Source organism: Myripristis murdjan, chromosome 19 (genome assembly GCF_902150065.1).
Source record: "Myripristis murdjan chromosome 19, fMyrMur1.1, whole genome shotgun sequence".
NCBI lineage: Eukaryota > Metazoa > Chordata > Actinopteri > Holocentriformes > Holocentridae > Myripristis > Myripristis murdjan.
This window is the reverse complement of record NC_043998.1, coordinates 5,459,264-5,479,791: the sequence shown is the minus strand read 5'-3', so window position 1 is coordinate 5,479,791 and position 20,528 is coordinate 5,459,264. Positions and strand designations below refer to the sequence as shown.

Here is a 20,528-nt window from a genome sequence, read left to right as displayed (position 1 = left end):
GCGCAGTAACAAAAAGTGGTTTATTGTCCAAAACAGACAAGCAAGACATGTTCATGAAAAACACTACAATGAGAAGATTACCAATGAACAAATTAAACAGAATCACGGTTACAAAGATTTCATAGCCGTACACCAAAAATCTTAAAATAGCTAGGGATGAATATGGGTAACTCTCAAAAGCACCAAACCACCTACATTAAAAAAAAATAATAATAAAAAAAAAAATTAAAAACATGGCACATACGGTAATGGAAGTAAAATGATTACACACCTCCACAATACAATGTCATAGCAAAATGCCTTGGACCACCGGACCAAGTGCTGTGTGAAAATGGTCTTGCAGTATCCATGTGACTGCAACTGGAGTCAATATTGAGAAAAGTAACACTGCATTTTACATTTCTTCTGGTTTGGGTTTTCTCAAGCAAACCTAAAGTATATATACACAATTTGATCATATCCAGATAGAAGTATAATCAATTGAGTGATACTACACAAAATGACAAAGGAGTCCAATGGTGTCTTGCTTGCCTCTGTCCAAACTACATTTAAGTTCAAAACTACCGTTTCTTTCCTCTCCCCTCCCCCTTGGCCCTGTGTTAGTTCTTGTCATCTTTTTTCTCATCTTCAGTTGGGTACGAGTGCCAAGTGAGTCGCTCCTCATAGAAAGAGATGACCACCTGCGGACATTTGACATTCGCCTCCTTTGCTGGTACAAGGTCGGCTTCATCTGAGTTTTTCCTGTTTGAGAACAAGCGGAGAAACGCAGAGATTCAACAAATGGCGTTCACTTGCATAATTGCATGCTGCAAAATTTGCTCTGCTTGCTTTTTCAGACAAATCTGTAACAAGGCATTTTTGTTCCTCAACTACAGAGGCACTCAGTCAGCCTGTGAAGCCTCAGTTTTGACAGCTGCCAAGTGCTGAACATGATAAAAGCTGCACACAAACCATTTCATGAGGAACATGAGCTCTCCTGTAGAATCTGTGGCACCAATAATCCTCTCTGGATCCAGACCTCGAGCAAAGCCCCTCAATTTCTCTGTCTGAAACACAACATACAACTCCAATCAATAAAGAGAGATACTTAATTCCATCATGAAAATCTATTTAAAGGGCCCTGTGTTTTCAAGAGCAAAATCTGGATTGTGAGGCTTCGGGTAAAATGTGCAAAAACAAAGAAAAAGAAAATATATTTAATATGGCAAATGTACTGACATGTAAAGGGATGTTATGTGTGCATGTGTGTTTGCCTTTACATGGATGTCAGAGAATCCCTGTGGAGCTGCTATAGGCTAAGAAGAAAAACAGAAGTCTGTCCATGAATTCAGACAAGCAGCTTTATGACTCCGATCCTTCAGCTTTTCCACTGATGGATGGAAGTGAAGGTTTCTGCCTGTTCATGTGTGTTGGAGACTTTCTTCATAGCGTCTGTGTGATCGCGTACAAGTTGCCTTATGAGTAACCGCTACAGCTGCCACTCTCATTCTGCTGTATGTAAATGCAGCCAAACAATATCAGTACTCACAGCCATTACAGATAATATGTCAAATAAACTGGCAAAGAAGAATTCGTTGTATGCCTACTGCAATCACATACAGTACCAGTCAAAGGTTTGGATGCTCCTTCTCATTCAGTGGTTTATTTTATTATTTTCTACATTGTAGATTAATACTGAAGACATCAAAACTATGAAACTACACTTGTGGAATTATGTAGTAATCAAAGAAGAGTTAAACTACGCAGAATATGTTTTATATTTTAGATTCTTCACAGTAGGCACCTTTTGCTGTGCTCTTGGCGTTCTCTCAGCTTCCTGAGGCAGTCACCTGGAATGGTTTTCAGTTAACGTGTGGCTTGTCAAGAGTTAATTTGTGGAGTATGTTGCCTTCCTGAAGTGTTTGAGACCATCAGCTGTGTTGTGCAGAGGTAGGGTTGGTACACAGTTGAATACCCTATTTGACTACTGTGCCAATTCATATTATGGCAAGAAGCAAAGAGAGAGAGACACTCCACCGTTACTTTAAGACATGAACGTCAGTCAAACCGGATAGCAGTAGCGAGTGCAGTAGCGAAAACCAATCGCTATGATGAAACTGGCTCTCATGAGGACCGCCCCAGGAAAACTGGACCAAGAATCACCTCTGCTGCAGAGGATACGTTCATTACAGGTACCAGCCTCAGAAACCACCAATTAACAGCAGCTCAGATTAGAGCCCACGTAAATGTTTCACAGAGCTCAAGTAGTAGATACATCTCAGCTGTTCAGAGGAGACTGCAGGAATCAAGCCTTCATGGTCAAATTGCTGCAAAGAAGCCACTACTGAGGAAGAACAGGAAGAAGAAGAGAATTGTTTGGGCCAAGACACACAAGGAACGGACATTAGACCAGTGGAAATCCATACTGTGGTCTGATGAGTCCAATTTAAGATATTTGGTTTATCTTATTTGTGAGACACTGAGAAGGTGAGCGGATGGTTTCTGCATGTGTGGTTCCCACCATGAAGCATGGAGGTGGAGGTGTGATGGTGCTTTGCTGGTGACACTGATGGTAATTTATTCAGAATTCACAGCACACCTAACCAGCATGGCTACCACAGCATTCTGCAGCGACATGCCATCCCATCCGGCTTGCGCTTAGTGGGACCATCATTTGTTTTTCAACAGGACAAGAAAAAAAAAAATAAAGAAAAACCACTGACTGAGAAGGTGTGTCCAAACTTTTGACTGTTACTGTAATGCATATACAGTGTGGACCAAGACAACAATAGTATACAGACAATTGAGGGTATGTGCACTCTGGGATCTTGGTAAAGTTACACCAAAATATCTGAAAATGAGAAAAAACATAATTCATGAAAAATTAAAACAGATGTTTATTCACATGAGCAAAAGGTGACATGGTGATTCTTGTTCTGTGGCTCTCAATAACATACAACTAGACGAATGAATCCTGAATACAGAGCATGTAGCTGAAACACTTGGAACAGGTGTGCATTTTGATTCACCTCAGAGGCAACGAGCTGAAAGTCAGTGATGACGACTACTGTAGTGATCTGTTTTTTTTTTTTTTTTTGGATGCATTCCTTTCCTGATGGTGGGGCTGTCCAAACCAAGGCTTATATTTTCTCCCAGCAGTTGAAAAGCATAACGCTGGCAAATATTGCAGCTAGCCAGTTTGAGCCCAAATGAACATTTATATAGCGTGTGATTAAGAAATGGAACCTAAAAGCATTTTCATCCTCATCAACAGAAAATCAAAACAGCTTGGCAGTCCTGTGGGATGGAATCTTCCAGTGCTGTTGTCTTTTAGCAGTCTGGTGCTTTTATTCTGAAAGAAACCAAATCATTCCAATGGCACCAAGGACCACTTCATTTTTTTTTTTATCCCATAAAGCCTCTAATGAGTTCCAAGGTTATCATTATCGAAAACTGACAAAATAATGAAAACTGGGTGTGAAAAAAACATTTGGTATCTGAAATAGAAATAGAAATAAAAATAAAAACAAGGTTTTACAAAAAAAAAAAACTAACTAAACCTGTACTGTGAGTTTATAAAGATAAACTAAAATTATAGAGAAAATGTCTTTAGTTTTCATCTTTGTCAATTTATTTCATACATAAGCCTAGCACTTTGGCTGGATATGGAATCTGCCTTCCAGTTTTACACTGCAGAGAGCCCCTATAGTACAAAAACACTGAAATTAACTAACTAACTAAAACTGAGCATTTAAAAAAAAAAAAAAAAATAAGAAACTTAACTGGTAAACCACTTTGAAAATAAATAAAACAACTAAACTGAAATTGAAAACAAAATGTAAAAATGAAATAAAAACTGATAAAAAATGCAACACTATAATATAGTATTTTTCTTTTCAATCCAGGTGCTCATCAGCTGTGGATGAGACAACACTTCCACCAGAAAAGAAATGCATCATTGGGTGAGGGCGATGCCTGGAGCCATGAACGACAGAGCAGAGAGTTAATGTTGACCTCTGCACGGACAAATAAGCACCAAATGACGCCCCATAAATTAACGTCAAACGTACTCTGTTTGTATCCAGGCAGCCTTACCAAATACTATCAACCTGATTGGCCATATGAGACCCATCCAGCATGTGGACTCGCAGAAGACTAAAAACGACTGGGAACTTACATCATCTTTCTTCTTCTTTGATTTGTTTTCATCTCCATTCCCCTCCGAAGACGCCTTCCTCTTTCCCTCATGTGCCGATTTTTGAGACTGCAAAAACTCTGCGATGAGATCCGGGCAGTCCAAATTGTCCTCTGGCTCCCACGTGTTGTCCTCACTGTAGACACGAATACACATAAATACAGTATTTCTGTATTTTACCTAATAATTTGGCCACCTGTTGAGTTAAGCAATACTGTATCATTGTTTTTTTAAATCAATTAATGGATTTTTTTAAATTTAAAAATAGTATGAGGATGATGAAATGGTGAGAGGGCAGATGTGTGAACAAGTATGTGCAGTAATCTCCTTTGGCAACCAGCAAGCCCACCATGATCCACCAGTAGTGCCCGACCGATACAGGATACTGATTTTAGAGGGGACAAATTCACCAATTACCAATATGGCAGCCAATATTGTGATTTTATTTATTTATTTATTTTTAGCTGGAATGAAGATAGACCATTTCTATGTGGATTGTGCGCTGATTTTGCACCAATATGACGATGCAAAGGTACTCAGAAGGCTGCTTTCTTGAACAGATAACTTTATTAAAGAATATTCAACATTATTATACATTGTCAACCAATGCCAGAAATTAACACTGAGAAAATAAGAATAAACAAATAAATAAATAGCTAGGTAAACATCAGCACTGTTCTGCATCAGCCAATTGCTAACCATTTAAATAAATAATAAATGGATAGATCAATAAATAACTAAAATAAAATAAAATAATATACATGCATAAACTTCAATTCAGGAGAAGGATCAAATATTGATTTCTTCATGTCTAAATTACCCAAAGCATGTGTTTCTGCATTATGTTCTGTAAAAAAAAAAAAAAAAAAAAAAAAAAGTTTCATATCGGTGCATATCAGTCAATTTATATGCCGATATTGATAGATCTGTGATAGGCCAATATTGCCCAATAATATCAGCTGATCAATATATATATATCGGTCGGGCACTTGCCCCCAAGACTTTGATTTACTGATGACAACTGTACAGATGTTTGAGACAAAAGAAACTCACTCAGAGAAACCTTTCCACTTGAGAAGATATTCAACTCTCCCTTTCACCACTCGCCGATTCAGGACCTTCTCCACCACGTATTCTTCCTCCTCCTCCTCTTCCTCGGCCACATCGTCTGGCTTCTTGTCCTTCTTCTCAACAGATGTCATTTTGCTCTCTGATGAGTTAGGGGCTGTGGGCGCAGGGGTAAGGAGCATACAGTTACCACTCCTGAGGATACCAGCTCCTTGGCGGCTGGTCAATCTTGACCTCAATACACTTTATGCCTGAAAGTGTTAAAATTCAATGGCATGGCTTAAAAAAAAAAAAAACACATATCATTTGCTTGGGACAGGACTTACTGTGTCTGGTTCACAGATGGATAAGAAACCACAGAGCCGACTGGCGCTTGAAATGGATTACAAACACTTACAGTGCCACTTTGTCGACATGTACTATATATTCACTTCTTGACTCTTGAAATACACCTTACCGAACAAGGACAAGTGATACAGAGAAATTTATGTTAGAAAATAATGATATATTAAACCTTCTGTAACAGTGGGACCATCGTTAGTGGATTCTGTAGTCAGGCTCATACTCATCAGGTAGACCTTGGGACCAGCAGGTTCCTGGTCAGCGTCAAGATTGTGGCATGATGGAAGCAATCAGGAATCAATAAAGTAGAGAGGAGAGAACAGCATTGGAGAGAATGGGATTTATTGCAAAGATACATGGGCAACACTCTGAGGCAATGTAGACTGCCAGCAATTATTACCAACTTTTTTTTTTCTACATGATAGATTCCATATGTATGGCCCATATTTATGTTATAAAAACAATCCCTATTCCCTGCCACTGCTGAGGGTAACACAGCTTCATCTGCATTGCCTAAAGTTACCCATGTACCATTTACCTTATGACAGTGTGTAGACTCTTTTCTAAAATATGTTGGGGGGGTAAATGTTTGCAGGTTAATTGGGTCTAGGCAGGAGCGCATGAGAAGATTGGCTCTAGCCACATTTATTATTAATTCCCTTGAACACATACGCTGCAGCAGACACTAGCTACTTCACATTTTGCCGTGATTTGCTTGACATTAAAGCCGACTGTGAGGCTGTGTGGTCGTGCTTCTGCCATCCAGCATCAATAACAGAGCTTGGGAGGCTTGCAACACCTGGCGGCAGCTTTGCAGCATTAATGTAGTGTAACGCTACAAATGCACAGTCTGGGGTAGAAAAAATAAAATAAAATACAAATCAGCACGCTTTTCATCTAGTGGCTATTCACATGTAGCTTGACTGCCGTGATTTGACTATCTACCTTTGCTTAGCTGTCAAGTTGACGGGGTTTATGCGCAAGGCTTGCAAGTAAAGAGAAAAACAGCACACGACAAAGCCTCGGAGGGATAGCGTCCCGCTCTTGTGTATTTTTCCTCCATATTGCTTTAGCGTTAGCAACTAATATATGGCTCTCCAGGTGGGTTTTCTCGCTAATGCCTAGGCTGTTTACTGGGAACCATAGGGTGAAACGTGTCTCCGACGGCGTGCAGCGCAGTTTCGGTCTTCACCCTCACACCGGAGATATGCACATTAACCTATTGAAGTCATGCACAATCAAACGGTTAATGGTACCGAAACAACACATGTTTGGAGGGAGGAGGGAAGACAAAATTAAACTCACCCAATCCTTGCAAATTTTAACCGGTTTGCAAAGTAAAGCCGCAAAACAAAATTAAAAACGCGGTGGGCTCTGCCTCGCAAACAGTGCCGATGTGTTTTTTTTCCCGCACTGGTTTGTTATCAAAATATTGAGCTACGAGCTTGGCTAACGCTAAATGTATCGTTTCCGCCCCCTCCGTCTGGTATGAGGGAAAAAAACTCCGCTTGCCCTCCTCGCTGAAAATGAATGTGCAGGTTCACAAAGTGTACAACATATAGATTTCCCGATCAGTGCACATTGAGTCGGCAAACACTGTTTTTATGATCTATAGATCTGGGTGGACATGGGGTAAGGAAAAGCCGAGCTGGATTCATGGGCCGGCGGATTGTGGCAGCTGCTGGGAGGAGAGGAGAAAAATCATGAGAGAAAAAAAAAAAAAACACCTTAAATACCAGGCGGTGTTTTATCAGGGGGAAGCAGCCAGATGTTGAGAATTTGTCACTTTTTTTTTTTTTTTTTTTTTTAAGAGGCTCTGCACTCTATACAACACTTCTGTCTGCATAGCTTGATAGAGGAAGAGACAAAGAGAGAGACAGAATGGATTACAAATGGAAAGTATTAATTTTTATATTTTTTTCTTTTAGATTTTTTGTACTTATCTGCATATGTAAATGTCAGTTTCTCATGCCTTTGAATATAAATTTAATTGAAATAATAGAATTAGATAGATAGCTATATAGCTAGATAGATAGATAGATAGATAGATAGATAGATAGATAGATAGATAGATAGATAGATAGACAGACACCCAGTGGCCACTTTAGTAGGTCCACCTGTACAGTCTAATACAATCCAATCTAACTGTTGTGCCATAAAGTTTACTTTAGTTTACTTGCCTATAATGCTCAGGTTTTCTTTTTGTCACAGTAATAGAGGTGTTCATTCACTTCTATGTTTGGCATTGAGCTCATAATTAGTGCTGCTGTTGGACTAGACTGCAGTTTATCAAGAGGCATTTCTTCTATTCTGTCCACCTTGTGTATATGAATAGGGAGGACAAAAAATTAGAAGCATCTCTAACCCTAACCCTAACCCTAATAAACATATAATTAGATTTACACATTCTCTACAATGTCAAGAAAAATTGAACATGATAAACTTTCTTAAAGGTAGAATTAATGGCAGAGCTGATAAAGTGGACACTGAGTGGAAATATGATACCAGATTCATTGGTGTCCCAAGATGACAAGTGTACACTTAAAGGTGGACTACGCATGTTTACTAATGTTAAGGATGAGGCAGAGGAAGGATAAAATGCATCGGGTTCACACCAAGACTAATAACCCACAGAATTAAAGGAACACTTTTAAATGCCTGTCTTGAATCTAATGTTTCAATGTCAAATTCACAGATAATGTACACAAAGACATAAACTATGCAGCAAAATGTTCTTATATTTTGGGTTATGATGAGGTAAGAGAGTTTTCCCGATACCCCTGAGGCATTTCCAAGTTATAATCTTCAGAGAGCTGAGTGCCTTCCCCTTTGAAACTGCATAGTCTGCCTTTAAATCAGTTTCTAACCTTTGGATTCAAATTCCTCACAGCAGTGTCCACTTACCTAATCAATTAAAGATAAGATAAGATAAGAAAATCATAACATATTTCAACTGAAACATCTGGTTTCATATCAGCCATACAGATATGAGGGACAGAGCAAGGCATTAATTTACTGTTGGGGATGTTAATGCCTAAATGTGAAATATGACTTTGTTGTAAGGGTGTAAAACCAAAATGTAACACGACCAACCTTCACAGCTCTCAGCAGTGACGGCTGGACCTCCAGGGCAGCTGAGTGTCACCCGACTGTGAGTGTTCACATCATGTTGTACTGGGAGATGAAATATGCAGGGTGACAAACACATCCACTGTGAGAGCCATGCAACCACAACCCAAGCTGATGAACTGATGAATCCCATAAAAATATGTTTATATGTGTTTTAAATAGTGTAAGTAGACTAGTGTTATTTTTGCAAATAAGACAAATTAAAAAAAAACACTGGAAACTGAACCGTGGGTTTGCTGAACCGTTACACCCCTACTTTGGTGGTGAGCCATAAATTATAGTGACATGACAATTGACAATTTATAGCCCACACACACTGCGTTGTATTAGCTATATTTATGTTAAAATTACAATTATGCACACTACAATAAAAGTGAGAGCAACTACATTTAATAGTGGGGTGCCCCTGGTTTCTTGCAGTGGTGTGGTGATAGGCTAGTGTCTAAATTAAAGGAGTCAAGGTTTGTATATGTTTTTTTTAAAACATATACAATATGGCCTATACCTGCAGCTTTCATGAATATGTATATACAACTTAAAGGGGAATACAGTGAACAGCCCAATGGCAATTCTAACATTTTAACAGGTGTCCTCCTCTTGGTCACTTTCACTTCAATCCCATTCCAGTGTGTTTTCCATGTTTTACACGTGTCCAGACGCGTCTGGGCAGCGGGGGCAGTGCGTGTGGGGCTCTCTCTGTGAGCCTGGGCCTGCTCGTTTTGTAATACTTGCCTTGCCTTGAGGCACATGTTCCCAGCAGCGGTGGACAGCCTGCGTGTGTCCCGCACAGTCCCCGGGCGCCGCACGGACTCAGTGAACAGGCGTGTCCTGCTCAGTCTCCGCGCAGGAACATTTTGTCCTCTCTGAAGCATCGCCGCTCCGAACGGCACGGTTCACTTAGAGCTGCTGCTTTTATACCACCCGGTGCTGTATTTTGTTCGTCTGACACTTCAACACAGGAGTTTTAAAAAATAAAAAAATAATAATCATAATATAAGTTGGCTCAAACGCGCGCGCACGCAGTCCGGAAGCGGATGCGTCTCGTGTGATGACGTAGTGACGTTGGCTCTGACTTGCAAAATGGAAACAGCAGCTCGCAGGGAAAACACGCCTGTGGGTTTTAAAATTTTGTTTTTGGCTACAACAGTGACAGCAAGAGCCACGGCGGGTCTGATGCCGGCACAGCAACCGGATACCCTGTGAAAGTAAGTGGCTGTCGCCTGTAAATATCGTGTAGTTTAATGACAGAAGTCAGACCATGTAGTCATCGGGACGTAAATCCTCAGTTGACAGCTCACTTAGGAAAGAGTTGATTGCGATACGAACCGATTGGTTAGGGGGGGTTAATGGCACTCAGCTTGTTGTCTTGATTGTTGTCTTACTTAGGATTATCTCAAGTTATTATTTTCCCCCCAAACAGTGTCAGCAGGCTGAGAAATTAACCTTAGTCACCACTACCTGCCGCCTACGACGGTGCCTTTTGTTTATCCTACCAGCTGCCTGGCATATCCAGTCTGGCAACTCAACAGTCACAATGCACGGAGAAAAAGTTGTTTCTTTTTCTTCTTCTTAACTGGAGTACATATGATTTCTGAGCGATTTTTGTGGCTACAACTGCCCCCGTCACCCATTCCCCCCACCAGTTTGCATCTAGGAATTTATGTCAGTATAACTTTCATCTTTTTGGTTGGAGAAGTTGTCCACTAGCTCTATAAGATACATTTGCCAGTGTGTTAAGCAGGGATACATGATAGTATCGGCCAGTATCAGCTTTAAAATTAAATTTGGTATTGGCCTGAAATGAAAATTGCTGCCAATGTGACGTGCTGATATGTGAATTAAGTTAAACTTGCCCTGCTTATGGCTGTGGTTAGGATTCAGATATTTGATACTGGCAGAAAATCCAACATTGTGCATCCCTTGTGTTAAGTAGATGCAAAGTAGTTTCTTCTCTGGGTCACTGGTTACTGTTTGAAGCCCTAATCTCTGACATATAGACATATAAAGTCCCTTATGTCTGTGCAGAAGAAAAAAAAAATAGTGCATAAGTTGTAGGATTTAAGTCATTTACCAGTCTATGGGATGTGTTGTAACTTTATAATGTGCTATTCAAACAAGGCCTTGATAGTTTACAGTGGCAGAGGGAAGTGCTGCATGGCTCTGGTGGCTCAGATGACCGGTGCTTTTTACTGGGGCAGGTGAAAGTGCAAAACACTAGATCCAGGAAGTCTCGCTTGATATTTGTCCCTAAAAGGTGCAGACAGCCGTAGAAAGAAAAACAAAGGCACTCCGTCATCAGGTGAAATAATACTGTTATTTTATTCTTTAAGCCTATATGCAACCCAGCAGCCCAGAGTGTATCGACTCAAAGTCTTCATCAGCTTTTGACAAACACATAATCTGAATTTTATACCAGCTGTGGGTGGCATTACACCCAACACCCAACACATAAGGCCTTTTATTAACCAGAAGAGGAAACTAAAACAACAGCAGGGGTGGGGCCCTTACATGCCAAAGAAATGTTAATCTACAATAAATCATATTAACAATAATACCCAACAATTACTAATAAGCAATAATGTTCGGTAAAATGGAAAAAGATATATCTATGCCCCAAAAAGTATGGGAAAAAAACTTCACATATTATCCATGAATTCAGTTAATTTCAATGAATGAATGTGCATTACTTAAGCCTAAATGAGGTACTGAAAGTCCAGAAAGACCAATATCCCAAAAAAAACCACAGAGATTTCATTTTATAAGAGGAAACCAAGAATATCTAAGCATTTGTGAAACTGTGGCCAGGAAAAAAGGAAATAACTGATATACTAAAAGGTTAAAGTGATCATTTTTTGTAGATAGACTAATCAATTAATCAAATAACAGTGTCAGCACCAGTAGGATATCTTGACAGTGCCAGCAGCCACAGTCTTGGTGTACATACCTGGCTAATCTTGAGATTTTACAGTGCTGTGCTCTGACACAGCTGTGGCTTTCACAGGGATAGAAATACACAAGAGAATAACTCCAAGGGAAATCCGTGCTTCTCACTCTTTCCACAGAGCTCTTAAGATGCTTAATGCTTTGCTCCTGTGAGGGTAGGAAGAAGAAAAAAAGACGCACGAGTGACTCAGTCGATTTTAGTTGAGCAACCTTTCCCTTGAAGGTTGAGTCATCAGCTTGACACAGCAGTGAAGACGAGGTGCTCGTTTTGAACTTTGATCCGGCTGGTTGCATTTCCCTGTTTTCATTTGATTTTCCAGATGTTTCCAGTGCAGCGCAGTGTTCGGTAGGATGATCAGGAATCACGAAGAAGATGTAAGTAGCCTCCCATCCATTTTAATTGTAATATTCTTCTATAAAAATACATTCAATGATTCATGAACAAATAAACTTCCACTAAACAGATGCCAGGGAACAAAGCTTCCACTGATTTGTTAAAAGAAAAAAAGCGTAGAAGGAACACGGCATGAAGGCAAAGGAGGCATGTGTTTTCTTCTACAGTAATCTAATTCTCAGCCTGTTAATCTTACCATGACCCAGCCTGACACACACAAACATGTTGACTGTAGTGTTTTTACATGTGAAGCGATGTCTTTGTTTCTCCCCTCTAGGAGTTTATTGCCGTGCGGGTCCAAGACCCCCGCGTTCAAAATGAAGGCTCCTGGAATTCATATGTGGACTATAAAATATTCCTTCATGTGAGTAATAAGAATTCATCTTCATCATGGGATAAGTAGTCGGTTTTAGTTCGAATTGCAGAGGAGTAATGTTTGTTTTTTGTTTTTTTATTTCATTTTCAGAGTGTATTTTAATGTATTAGGTTTTTTACTAATGATTAATTTCATCATATAGGCCTGTGCTCATTTGAAGGCACATGGAAAGAGTTTCCTACCACACTAGAATTTATAATTAACTAGTGTAACGGATTGAAACCTTTTTTTTCCCTGTGACAACAGAATGAAATACCAGCGCTCACAAATAGTGCAGCATATCATCAGTTTATTGTGTGGGCATAGAGGGGCGCATTTCAGCTCTGAGCTTTCATCAGCTTTTTCTGGGACCAACATTTTCAGCATGTTTTTATTTATTTGCAGCCTATTAGTTACACTGTTTTACTTTTAGCTGGCAAAATCTTATTTTTGGACACTAATCTGCAAACCAACTGTTTTCTATTCAGTCCTATGTTACAGCTCCTTTGGAAGGTACTAGAAACATAACATAGGGAATACATTCGGATAATTGCTTCACCTATTTCAGTTTTAACCAAACCAAATCTTACAATAGATGGATTCTTTACATTTTGTATGGACAGTAGATGAAGTGTTTCTGTGCCAGTGGCCAGCGGTTTAGATTGCTGTCACAGCAGTGAGACACCATGCACATATGGGTGTGTTTGCACTTATGTGAGTCTGAGTCATGAAATTGGCTAGGATCATGTGACCGCACGTGACATCACCTCATCTTGTAGGGCACCATTATGTTAATATTGTGTGCAAGGAAATGGGTGTGAGGCAAGGTGTTGTGCACATTCCAATCAACGTGGGTAAATAAATACAAAATAAAAGAATAGAGATTTGGGCTTTTCAGACAGGTGCAGACAGGATACGGTGTCCTCACATCTCAGATAAAATAGAGAATCACTTAATAAAACACAATGTACACACTGTTTGGTCAGACTTTTAGAATCCCAGGAAGTCCAGATAAGTGGCTTTTGTAGATTCTTGTTATTTCATCTCAACACACTTGGACAGTTGAGGGACAAAGTTTATCCAGAAACCCCGTCTGGCAAAACTTGGTTCAGTACTTTTGTTGCCTGTCAGTGCACTGATAGTATAGACTTGCCCAGCATTTTACCATTTTGGCAATAGATTACATTCTTCAGCCTCACTTAAAACGCCTTTCTGTTCTCAGATGTTATGAGAGATTTGAATAGTCAGAGATCCTCAAGAGAGAGATTTTATGCACAACACAGAATCTGACTCATTCACAATATAAAACGAATCTTTCATAATCTTAAGCTATTTTTCTCTCTTGATTTTTGCTGTGTTGCTTGGTGAGTCAGGGGAGATATATTATACAATAGACGCTTCTTAAGACTTTTGTCATGCAGTGGAATGTGTTCATCTGATTTAAGGTGAAAATCCTCCAACAAAGTTAGTAATTGATTATGGCTTGTCATGCATCATGTTTAGACTGTGTCATAGATTATTGGAACAACTTTGCCCTGTGATAATTGTTTGGTTCTGCCACAATGCTGTGTTGTACAAACTCTGAAGAAGTTCAACAGCTGGACCATGTGAGTCATTCCGGTCACTACATTAGTCACAAAAGAATGACACTCATGGAAATAGTGAAGTCATCCTGATTTTAAAATAATCACATCATTTTGCAACATCATGGAACATTGCCTTGGTTCTTCTTTATTTACTCACAGACCAACAGTAAGGCCTTCACAGCCAAGACGTCGTGTGTCCGCCGGCGCTACAGTGAGTTTGTCTGGCTCAAGAAGAAGCTTCAGAAGAACGCTGGCTTGGTGTAAGTTGTTATTGTCCCGGGGTACGGGCAGTTAATCCTGTTTATTATACTTTCTTCACCGCGGCAACAGAAAATGTGAAGGGGATATGACAAACAAACACATAAATGAGAGGAGTGAATGGTCTAGTGGCTTTTAATCTTAGACCAGTGGTCGGTTCTAGGCCAGAGGCAATTTTACATCACAACGCATCTTAGAGCTACGTGTTACAGTGCCGCTCAGCAACGATGTGCACTGAAAGAAATCATCACTCAGTTAATCTACTGCTTTGAAACTGGCTTGTTTGATGGGAATGTTTGGAAAATTGTGCAGTTTTCCAAGAACTGACAGAAAAATTTCCACTTCCCCTTTCTGTATTTGAGTTGTATTTATTGACACAAAATAATATCTCGATATTTTAGGGGATTTTGCCGATAATGATAATTGACAATATTTTGCATCCCTCAAAAATGTGTTTGTAAAAGTCTTGTGTTGTACTGTCTCAATATTTTTAATAGTATACTAGACACTGTTAATGATATTATTAAATCCGTTGTTGTGACAAAATATATAAAACCGTTTATGCTCCAGAGTTTGGCGACATGAATCATACAGTTTAGGCAGAGCTGTATGACTGAAATATTTCTGGCCGGCCAGGGTGTCCAAAGTAGTCAAAGTTGTTTGAAACCATCTCTCTAGCCTGCTTGAATTGGCACCATATCCACTGCAATGTAACTGGTGACAACATTTGTTATTTCTTGCCATCTGTTGCCCTTCTTGTTGTAAGGCACTCTTTTGCAGAATGAATCTGCCAAATTTTGCTGAGTGTTTTTGTTTTGTCGATACCTCAGCTGGTCAGTCGTGTTTGACTCCTGACTCCTGAAGCTTTTCATATTCTTCATCCTCTGTGCGGTGGTTTATTCTCAGACGATTGGTTCTTTTGAAACTTATTGTTTTTTGTTTTGTTTTTTTCATTGTGTCTTCCAGGCCAGTCCCAGACCTTCCTGGCAAGTCCCTCTTCTCCTTCAGCAATGTGGACTTCCTGGAGAGGAGGAGGAAAGGCCTTCAGGTCTTTCTGGACAAGTCAGTTCTTCCTTAAAAACAATGAGTAGAATAGAATAGGATAGAAGATACTTTATTCATCCCACAGGGAAATTCAGGAAAACTAATGCCAATATTTAATGTGCTGTTAAAAAACAAAAACAAAAAAAACTGTTGCATTAAGAAAGCTACATGTTACATGAGACATTTGCCTTTTACATATTTATAGCTGTGCCCTTGTGTGTATGTGCACATGCATGTGTGGCCGTGTTTGTGTTTGTCTGCAGGGTGCTGCACATGACAGTATGTCTGTCCGACAGCCAGCTCCACCTCTTCCTCCAGACTCAGCTGCCAGTTGGCCACATCCAGGACTGCGTGCAGGGCCACACCCCTTACACTGTGACGGACGCCATCCTCACCTACGCCTCGTCCAATCGAGGCTTGGCTCAGGCTCAGGAGGATGACCTAATCAAGGAGCCCAGTTTGACTGCAGTGCCCTATGAGTCTATGGAGAGGTATGAGGGCGGGTGGCATAAACTATAACAACTATTAATATGGAATCAACCATTTTCCCTGCTTACCATCCTTACTGTTATATATAAACAAATCACCCACTATGTGAGAGATAGGGATGACAGTGTCTCTGTTAATAATCAGGTTTTGTCATCAGTTCAGGTTTATTTCAGTCATTTCTTAAAGTTTAAAAACTGAAAACATGAATACAGACATTTGCCATGAAGTATTATATCCAGTGCATATGAAAAAAATTGAACAGATTCTCTGTTATTAGCAAATTATAAAATTCAGCCTGATAATTCCTCACCAGTCAGTATGCATGTGTTAATGTAAGTGTATTTTCCTCTCTTCCACAATCCACAGCCCAGCTCCACATCTACCTTCCCTACAAAATAAAGAGACCTCCAGCACTGGACTGCACTCTTCAAGTGACGCTGACCCTCTTGAGAGTATCGCTGAACTCCATGATGGAGACACAGAGTTACAGCTCAGCCACTCTGGCAAGTCCTCCTTGAGGGTCCTCCAGAAGAACAGCCATCTAGAGGCTGTCATTGAGCAGTACAGCCCAACAGAGGTTTCCTTTTTCCTGGGGGAAAGCCAGGATGACCCAGCACCGGAGGGGCCTGGACTTGCAGAGCAGACTTCGCAGAGGGGTTGTCAAATACAGACACCAGTAGAGGTACACTCCCCCATGGGGGTTGGCCCTGAGGACAGCTGTGGTTTGGAACTGGAGGGGGTGATTGAGGAGGACTGTGTGGAGACAGCAGAGAGACATATGACATTAGATATAGCAAAAGAGACAGATCCTAGAGATCAAAGTGTTCCTCATGGGGACACCCAGGAGAAAGCTGATCTTGGGGAGACTAATCTGGAAGCGCTGCGCTGTGAGCCAGAGGTTCCGGAGCAGCGCATCTGTTCTGACAGGATTCTAGAACATGTCTCCTCCGAGGAGATTGGCTCTGGGGAGAAGGTTCTAGAACACCACGCGCATTCCGAGGAGCCAGTTTTAGAAGAGAGCTGCTCTGAAAAGCCAGCTCTACAACACCATGTCATTTCTGAGGCTGAAGCTGTAGAAAATGTTAGCGGCTCAGTGGAGGACCACATTTCTGAAGCTGACTGTCCAGATGAGACTCGGAGCTCAGATGGACAGATGGACCCAGACAGTAAACAAAGTGATGACCCAGAGAGCACAAATGAGGAGGCACTCTGGTCAGCAATTAGTGAGACACACAATGTGTACAGTTCATCAGAGGTAGAATGTGATGGCGATGACACACTTCAACATGTTCCTCCAGCGGACCAAGATCAAGTTAAACAAGACGTACATTTGGTCGGGGCTAATAACAAAGAGGACAGTGATGAGGATAGTCAATCACTGCCATCCTCAAATGGGAGTATTGCCAAGGTCAGTGATGAAGAAGTGCTCTGTGATGAGAAAGAGGAGACTGTCCATAATGCAAATGGTTACATGAAGACTTCTGAAGAGGCCACTCACTCAGAGTCCAGCAGCAGAGGTGTGTCAGAGCTACAGATGAACGGATGCCCTGTAGAGACAGAGAGCATGTCTGACGTGCACAATGAGGAGACCAACAGGGCCATGGACACGAAGGACGAGGACCTTCCATACATGACTGACATCAGTACCTTGACTAAAAGTCTGGAGTCAGCTGGGTCAGCAGGGAGTGCAGATTTGACTGAGAACAGTGACTTTAACATCCTAGAGAGCAACTGTACGGCTGAATCATCTGATAGGAAATGTACAGATCAGGTTACCCTGTGTTCACTCTCTTTAGACGTCTCAGAGGACAGCCATGAAGGGGAAGTCCATTAGTTTAGCAGCTGAATGGCACCTACACTCTCAGCCATGAAACAGCACAGACACAGCTAGAGCTGCTGCACACTCACTGAGCCTGAACAATGGATAGCGGCGATGTCCTTTGCCAAAGACACATTCGGTCACGCACACATGCTCTCAGTACATATTAGGCATTCTGTCCCATTCAAAAAAAAAAAAAAAAAATCATAGATTGAGGCTCATTATTCAGCATCTTCAGAATATAAAGGATCTAGTCTCTAAGAGTTTCAACTACAAAGTACCTTAACTTTTTAAAGCTGTGCCAGCCATCATCCTGTGGGAAGACCCACCTTTTTTTCAAAAGGTGTGTAACTAATTTTAAAATGAAATTCTTCATATACACTTACTCACAATGTTGGTTCTGTTTTCCCTTTTGCTTCTCCTGGTTCCACTGGTCTGAAATTGACAAGAGGGCTTTGAACAGCAGAGGGTGCTCATGTTCACAAAAAGATGCAGCATGCAGGCTCATTTACAAGGGCAAAAAAAACCTACAACAACCGAGTTTTGTTATCATATAGGCGCTGGCCTTTTCACTGTGTGAACAGATTGATATATATATATTTTTAAAATCAAACTGTCACTCAGAAATTATGGATGAGAAATGAGAAATTATGTTGTTTATTTTATTTTTTATTGTATTTTATTTTATTTTGTCTAGACAGTCCTGATTATTTTATTTATTTTTAGTACGTTTCAACTCAGAAATATAAAGGTGAAATTAAGTCACGGGTACCACTAAGGTCTCCTTTCTCCTTTCTGTCCTCATTGTTGGCAGTGTCCATATTTGAGGACTGGTGGACCATTGATTATTACACCATACGTTGTAAAAAGCAAACCAACCATCGCTATAACTGTGCACAAGGGATATCTGCTTTGTTTTTCTAAATGTGCGTGAGAAGCATCCAACAGTGTGTCCCACAGCCTTTCTTAACATGGAAGCCTTAGAAAAACTGGACCGATGAGTGTTACGTACATCAGTGATTAATAAAACAGACAGGTGTGTAGGGCCGTGATCCGCAGAAACAGGCTGCACTTCGGTCAGACCACATGTCAGCGGCTGAGTCCTGATGAATAATGTCAGTTTCAGGACTGGACTCACTTCTCCAACAACACCACAGCAACAGCTCTGCCTGCTCTCTGGGTAAATGTGAATAAGATGTCACGTTTGGCAGGTTGTTGGCTCCCCACGCACCTGTTTCTCATTAGATAAGTAAAGTATTACTGATAAGTCACTACCTCTGCAGCATACAAATTTTAATACATAATTCAGTGCATGCTCCATTAAACTGCAGGCCTAACTGTTACAAATCATGCCTATCTTAAATACAAATTGGAGGGGAAAAAAACAAAAACATCAGCGATGTATTAAAGCAGTCAGGGAGGCTGACATCATGTGAACTTGTTATCATTGGAATACGCCTGTCGGACAGCCTGCTTTGAACATAATATACAAATATGTGAAACTGTGCTTAGGAACCTGCATGTCTGTAAATTTAGCTATAGCTTACAGTGTTTCCCCTATAGTAATTCAGCAGTAGTGGACAATAAATTAATCAATTAAAATTAATTGAAATTCAAATGAACACCGGTTCTAATCCTTGCAATTTGTGATATAATCTAATAAGTGATCAAAATTCGATGGCACCTCGATACCTCCGCTAACGCTATGCAATGAAGATTTCTGAGTGTTTGAATAATGGAGGTGGTGCCTCTATACTTTACTGAGTCGGATACAAAAGTATCTGAAGTGTCATTGTGTTACAGTGTATCCTTTCAGAAATTATTACTATTATGTGCTGTCACGCCTCCCTTTTGCCAATTACCCATGCCCCATTAGCAGCCTTTGTACAAAGTGTATTGCAGTCCGCATCTATTTGAGTTATTCTGCTAACGGGATGCAAAGGGACTAAGGCGAGTATGAAACGCTGGCCGAAGTAACTTTTTGCAGCTACACAGGCTAAAATGAAGGAAACACTGCTGCTATAGCTGATTTCACATCTGCAGTCTTGTGATCTTGATAATGATGTGTGTTTTTGTACTTTCCGCTGTACGCACTGGTTTGGTAATGGGATTCAGGATTCATCAAACTACTTATGAAAAGGCACTGAGCCTTCGGGGCCTCATCCTGGTTTACACTACTGCGCTTTGTCATTGTAACAGAGTGGGTTTTCATTTGTTTTAGATGAGCACGGCATGTTTCGGGTTGCATTAAAATTCAGGACACAACATGGCCTGTTTCCACACAGACAGTTAAGATGAGCGTGAATTATCCCGAGCTTGGATTAACATAAATATATGCTTTTGTAGAGTCAACCTTGGTCCGTGTCTGCAGCCCTCATATCTCCGACTGGCCCCCTACACCAACAGCCTTGTTCATTTCCCTGTACAGTTTTACTTTAACCGCGATATTGCTTTGACATGCTATTCTTCTTGTTAGTTTTAATGCACTTTTATAAGGGACCCAAATTTTATTGTGCCATTTCCACGTAGAAATGAGCCATTACCAGTTTCCTTTTTCTAAACTGATATATTGGACACTGCCATCCATGCTGCGTCGTAGCAGAGACTTGCGGCCTCACAGGCAGGTTTCATTACACTGGAGCTGTTAGTCCACTGTCACCCAGCACCACGGCACATAGCAGGCTGACTATATGGCACCGGGCTTAGTTTCTTTGCATTTCATAGTTTATCAAAAGAGTGGCTTTGGAGAGAAAGTTAGGTTTAAAAATAAAAAAAGGTACTTTAATAGACTTGTGTGTTTTCTAACAAGGATCTACAAGGGCAATGACATCAACCTGAGCGACTGTGTCCGCATAAATACATAGACTAGAACCTAAATGTTTTTCAAATAAATTGTTTTCCACATCTGTGCATTGCCTCTGTGTATC

General features: G+C 40.6%; 2 protein-coding genes across 2 annotated transcripts; one reads left to right on the top strand and one right to left on the bottom strand.

The window, feature by feature from the left end:
- Positions 1–12: 12 nt before the first annotated feature.
- cbx1b (chromobox homolog 1b (HP1 beta homolog Drosophila)) lies at positions 13–7,239 on the bottom strand. The gene is made up of 6 exons (XM_030078253.1): positions 6,890–7,239; positions 5,757–5,838; positions 5,228–5,399; positions 4,157–4,310; positions 952–1,046; positions 13–741 (listed from the first exon to the last, which is right to left on the bottom strand). The coding sequence occupies exons 2-6, from the start codon at positions 5,809–5,811 to the stop codon at positions 600–602; spliced, it is 618 nt and encodes a 205-aa protein (XP_029934113.1). The 5' UTR covers positions 5,812–5,838; positions 6,890–7,239; the 3' UTR covers positions 13–599.
- A 2,220-nt stretch (positions 7,240–9,459) lies between these two features.
- snx11 (sorting nexin 11) lies at positions 9,460–20,505 on the top strand. Its single transcript, XM_030077671.1, has 7 exons — positions 9,460–9,918; positions 11,977–12,031; positions 12,328–12,414; positions 14,151–14,251; positions 15,216–15,311; positions 15,557–15,784; positions 16,149–20,505. Exons 2-7 carry the CDS (start codon positions 12,008–12,010, stop codon positions 17,614–17,616), a joined length of 2,004 nt encoding a protein of 667 aa, XP_029933531.1. The 5' UTR covers positions 9,460–9,918; positions 11,977–12,007; the 3' UTR covers positions 17,617–20,505.
- The last annotated feature ends 23 nt before the right edge of the window (positions 20,506–20,528 follow it).